Source organism: Camellia sinensis, chromosome 2 (genome assembly GCF_055761805.1).
Source record: "Camellia sinensis isolate YWXY chromosome 2, ASM5576180v1, whole genome shotgun sequence".
Lineage (NCBI taxonomy): Eukaryota > Viridiplantae > Streptophyta > Magnoliopsida > Ericales > Theaceae > Camellia > Camellia sinensis.
In genome coordinates this window covers 76419726-76425398 of record NC_138962.1, presented here as the reverse complement: position 1 = coordinate 76425398, position 5673 = coordinate 76419726, and the positions used below count along the sequence as shown (strand labels likewise).

At 31.7% G+C, this 5673-nt stretch overlaps 1 protein-coding gene across 1 annotated transcript; it reads left to right on the top strand.

The window, feature by feature from the left end:
• Positions 1-2392: 2392 nt before the first annotated feature.
• Positions 2393-4032, top strand: LOC114314668 (UDP-glycosyltransferase 91A1). Its single transcript, XM_082914868.1, has one exon. It carries the CDS (start codon positions 2423-2425, stop codon positions 3878-3880), a length of 1458 nt encoding a protein of 485 aa, XP_082770994.1. The 5' UTR covers positions 2393-2422; the 3' UTR covers positions 3881-4032.
• Positions 4033-5673: the final 1641 nt, after the last annotated feature.

Below are 5673 nucleotides of genomic sequence, written 5' to 3'. Positions count from 1 at the left end.
CGCATGCAGTTCATATTGTATTTTTGTGGATAGTGCTGAAATTCAATTGTAATGTTAATGAATATGAACAGATTTTTGTATTGATTTGTAATAGATATTTTATTGAACAGGTTATTGAAATGCGTAGGGAATTGTTACTGAAAAGAAAAAAATTCAGAAGAAAATAGTAGCCCCATTTTCAAATATTTTAATTTTTATTAGTAACGAAATAAAAAAATGTCGCTATTAGTTTTCAAAAAACATGACGAATAATTTTGTCACTAATGATATAATACGAAACAAATAATTTCGTCACATTTTGCTGAATATTTCGTCGCTAAATTGAAACATTTGGTTGAATAATTTTCTTTTTTGTTCATTTTAGTGACGAATTTTTTTGTCACCTTAATCGATATCATTGGTGAGGAAAACTTTCGTCACTAAAATATATTTGGTGACGAAATATTTCATCGCCAAAAACAATTAAAATAAAATATTATTTAGTTTTGGTGACGAAATTGATGTTTTAGAGGACGAAAAATTCAACATTTGGAGATGAAACATTTTGTCGCCAAAAATGAAAAATACGCGACGAAACTGTTTTTCGTCATTAGGTATTTTCAGCGACAACATATAGGCCACGAACATGGTGACAAATTTTTTTCGTCGCAGATCACTTTAGTGAAGAAAATTTGATGTTTGGAGGTAAAATCAGTCTGTCACCAAAAGTCTTTTTTGTTATAGTGATGTCTAGAGGTGTTGAGGTGGTGTGTGTACAACAATGTGAAGGCAGCTATTATATCTACCCATTGCCATCCATTAGTTCAGAGTATTAACGAAAGGAAAGCAATGGAGGGGAATATAGAACACCTTTTGATGGATATATGTTATTTTTGTAGACAGTATGCATGACTAAACTAAGGTACTTAGACAAAGTACAGGCTACACATATGGCTACATTTGTCTGCATATCTTTTCCAGCTCTAGCTTTAATATGTTTGCAACTTTCAACTCGAATAAAAAATCTAATGGGCACTAACTGGGCATTAGTAAGCGTGCTTTGCATGCGGCCCCCCTCCCTAGTAGAATAAAGTATATGGAATAAAGTAAGGACATATAACAACTCTCAAATATTTATAAATTATAGGGTTTGGTTTGTCTTGAGTGTGCATTGAAGGGTGCGTGGAGCCAATTATGAGATCATTTTGATAAATTGAATGATTTATTTTATTAAATTTTATGTATAAATTATTTAAAAAATTAAATTGATTCAATAATTATAGATATATAATTTTATTTTGTTTGTCTTAAAAAATGGCTAGTCTATTTTTAAAATTATAGTCATTGTTCATTTTTTGAAAAATAAATATAATAAAGTAATATAGTGATGAGTATCAAAATTTTTTTTTTTTTGATTGGCAAAAAAGAAACTTTATATAGAACAAATTAATCTATTTTTTTAATGATCTACACATAAAATCTAAAAAATTAAATGGTTCAATAGTCGAAACGGGTCCTATAGTAATTCCACCGAACCCAATAGCACCGTCCAGTCCATTGTTGGCTCAAGACATGCCTCCCCTAAATCATATAGAACAATGTGATAGAATTAACTACAAGAAAATACATTTTGGCGACTAAAAATGCCAACTAAATATTTATCATTCAATAATAAATGTATTCGTTTGAAATGTAATGATCAAAAGTTTTTCTGAATTTTTAATTTGTATTTTTTTATTTTTAGTGATTTTTTAAAATAAATTAATCAACTTTGCTTTAATTTTTTAGATTTACTTAATCTTGATACACTTAAAAAATAATATTTAATTTTGTTTTGAAAAAATTCATCAAATATAAAAATTACAAACAAAATATGAAAATTCAATATATTTTCGTATTTTGTTGTATTCAATGAATTTTGTAAAGACTTTTGTACAAATTATATATTTTTTAAATATATCTAGATTATGTGTATCTAAAAAAATAAAAAAATTACGTAAACTATTAAAAAGTTATTAAAATAAAAAAACATGAAAAAATGAAAAATTCAATTTTCAATAAAGTGAGTTAAACCAAATAGAAAGAAAAAACAAAAACCAAAGCCAAAAAAAAAATGTTAAAAATCAATAAAAATTTGTTTTGTTAATCGATGGCATCGATGTTCTAATTAACCACCAGTCAATCTCCTAATAGCCACTCAGTCAGTGCTCTTCCATTTTATATATAACAATGATTTAGATCACTAAAAAATACATTATTAATAGCATTAATACATTAGAAATAATAAAAAAATAAAAAAATAAATAAAAACAAGGCATAGAAAGTGAGCGAGACCCACTATCACATCATTAGTGCTCCCTCTAGTGATGCTTTTTTAGTGCTCTCAAATATTTTTCTTTTATATATAGGAGAGTTCGAGCAGAAAACATTAAAAGTTCTAACCATGGACTCCACAAGTAACCCATCCATGAGCAAAGATCAAAAGCTACACATAGTAATGTTCCCATGGTTAGCTTTTGGTCATATGATTCCTTTCTTAGAACTCTCCAAGCTCATAGCCCAAAAGGGTCACACAGTCTCCTTTATATCCACTCCTAAAAACATCGACAGACTCCCAAAATTGCCTCCAAATCTTGCTCCTCTCATCAATTTAGTGAAGGTTCAATTGCCTAAAGTCGACAAACTCCCCGAAAACGCGGAGTCCACCATCGATCTTCCATATCACAAGGTCAAGTACCTCAAGAAGGCCTACGATCAGCTCCAACAACCCATCACTCAACTTCTACAAGATATCGCTCCCGAGTGGGTTATTTACGATTTTGTGCCTCATTGGCTTGGCCCTATTGCCTCCAAACTCGGCATTTCACGTGCCTACTTCAGTATTTTTATTGCTGCTTCATTATGCTTTTTTGGTCCTGCACCGACTTTAATGGGCTTGACTCCAGACCACCGCACAAAATCTGAGGACTTCACTGTACCACCCAAGTGGGTGCCCTTTGAATCCACCGTCGCGTTTCGACTCTTTGAGATCAACCGTGTCTTTGATGACATAACCGGGGATGATGAAAATATTCCGGCTGCCTATCGTATGGGAGCTACTATTGAAGGCTGCAATGTATTGGCAGTGAGGAGCTCTCATGAGTTTGAACCTGAATGGTTAAAACTTCTCCAAGAGATTCACCAAAAACCAGTTATACCTGTTGGCCAGCTTCCTCCGATTCTGAATTATGGGGACTACGATGACAAAGAGGAATGGAAAGCCATGCAAGAGTGGCTTGACAAGCAGTCTAAAGGGTCAGTGGTCTATGTTGCATTCGGGAGCGAGGCAAAACCGAGTCAAGCCGAAGTCACAGAGATAGCTCTCGGGTTAGAGCTATCCAAGTTACCATTTTTTTGGGCTCTGAAGACGCGACTTGGTTTGGCTGATACTGATGTTGTTGAGTTGCCAGATGGGTTTGAGGACAGAATGAAGGGACGCGGGGTGGTGTGGACGAGCTGGGTGCCTCAACTCAAGATACTGAGTCACGACTCAGTGGGTGGGTTTTTGAGTCACTCTGGGTGGACCTCGGTGGTTGAGGCAATACAGTTCGAGAAGGCTCTTATTTTGTTGACTTTCTTGGCAGAGCAGGGGTTGAATGCTAGGCTTCTGGAGGAGAAGAAGATGGGATACTCGGTACCCAGAGACGAGCAAGACGGGTGGTTCACGAGGGACTCAGTGGCCGAGTCACTGAGACTGGTGATGGTTGAGACAGAGGGGAAGATATACAGGGAGAGAATCAAAGAAATGAAAAGATTGCTTATGGACTGGAATGTTCAAGACAAATATGTGAACAACTTGTTGGATTACTTTAAGTCTCACAGAGACCGAACTGAAGATGCAAAATTGAAGGGACTAAACTAAACCATCCAATCTCTCTTCTTCTGGAAAACAAGCAAGTCTTTATCATTTGTATTTATGGTCTGATGTGGTATATTGTGGTATCATTAATATAATAAGTTTGTCATTTGACGTAATATTTTCTGTTATCAATGAAGTAGTAAGTTTAACATTAATATCCGAAAGTTATGAAATATGGCACAACCAGTGTGAAATGTAAATTAAGCAATGATATTTTATTTTTCCTAATCCTAAGCAATCGTAGTTTAATGTTTAGCATACTTTTCTCACTAGCATTTACTACTTTCGGCAATCACTTTAGGTGGTTGACCGATCATCATCTCCGACTGTTGACAACCACTGAGTTCACTAGTTCTGGTGGCCAACAATTACTGGGATTGTAAAATAAAAGTTAAATGAAAGGTAGTCAATGGAGATTTTCTTAATTGTTTAAAATTTTAAGAAAATCAAAAAATTGTATAAGAGATTCATCATAGGATTTCTCACTAAAAATCTTATTTACTTATATAAATTGGAGTATAAGATTCACTTTATATAAGTAAAACAATTCACATTTTCCTTTTTTTCCTGATGTGGAATTGTAAAATAAAAGTTAAATGGAAGCTAACTAATAAAAATTTTCTTAATTGGTTAAAATTAAGAAAATTCAATAATTTTAGAATGAGGATTTGGAGTTCCTACAAAGTCTCTCTCTAAAAAAACCATTAAAATTATAATATATAAGTGAAATAACTCCTTCTTTTTTTTTTTTCCGATGTGAGATTGTGTAAAATAATAGTTAACAATTGTTTGGGCGGGAAGTTTATTTCGAATCAAGAAATCTCAGCCGTTTAATCTTTAATTAGGTTAATTTTTAATTTATTTCGAATCAAACAAATCTAACCAATATATTTTGATAAAATTGTTACAATCGAGGTTAAACCAGCAATTCAGTCAAACCGAAAACAGTTTACCCTATCGACTTAGTCAAAAAACCAACTTATACAAAAATTAATGAATTAAGACTTTTAAATTTTATTTTTATGTTAAAATTTAAACTGTCTTGAACTGACACATACACAACATTACAATATTAAATGGGACCATAAGGTTTATATATTGAAACAACTCATTTTTTTAATCTCTTTTTCCTTATGTGAGATTGTAAAATAAACGTTAACAGTTGTTTGGACGGAAAATTTATTTCTAATCAAGCAATCTCAATCGTTCAATTTTTAATCAGTTCAATCTTAATTTATTTCAAATCAAACGAATCTAAGCAATATAACAGTGAATTAGTCAAATCGAAAATGATTCAGCTTAATCGGCTAAGTCAAAAGACCAACCAATTTACAACAAATTAATTAATTAAAACTTTTAAATTTCATTTTAAAATTTAAACCATCTTGAACTGAAACATGCACAATACTACAATTTTAAATGGGAGTATAAGATTCATTGTATATAAGTGAAACAATTCATTTTTTCTTTCTTTTCTTGATTTGTGATTGTAATTTTTTTTAAGCTAAATATTATGAGAGTTTCAAAATGGAAAATTTACTTATAAATCCCATTTTGAGGAATGACGATCCATTTAGTCTCAAGGATTTTCTTATAGACCAATTAGTCTCATTGATTTTGAAAAGATAGATTGAATATATTATTTAGAAATTAGATTTATGGCTATACCCTTATTTCTATTATGTTTCCTTCTCTTTTTTTTTTTCCTTTGTGCTACAAAGGTAATGTACACAATTTATGAGAATCGAATTTGGGATGAATTTTTATATGGGAATCATTTTTATTTGGAAAGCATT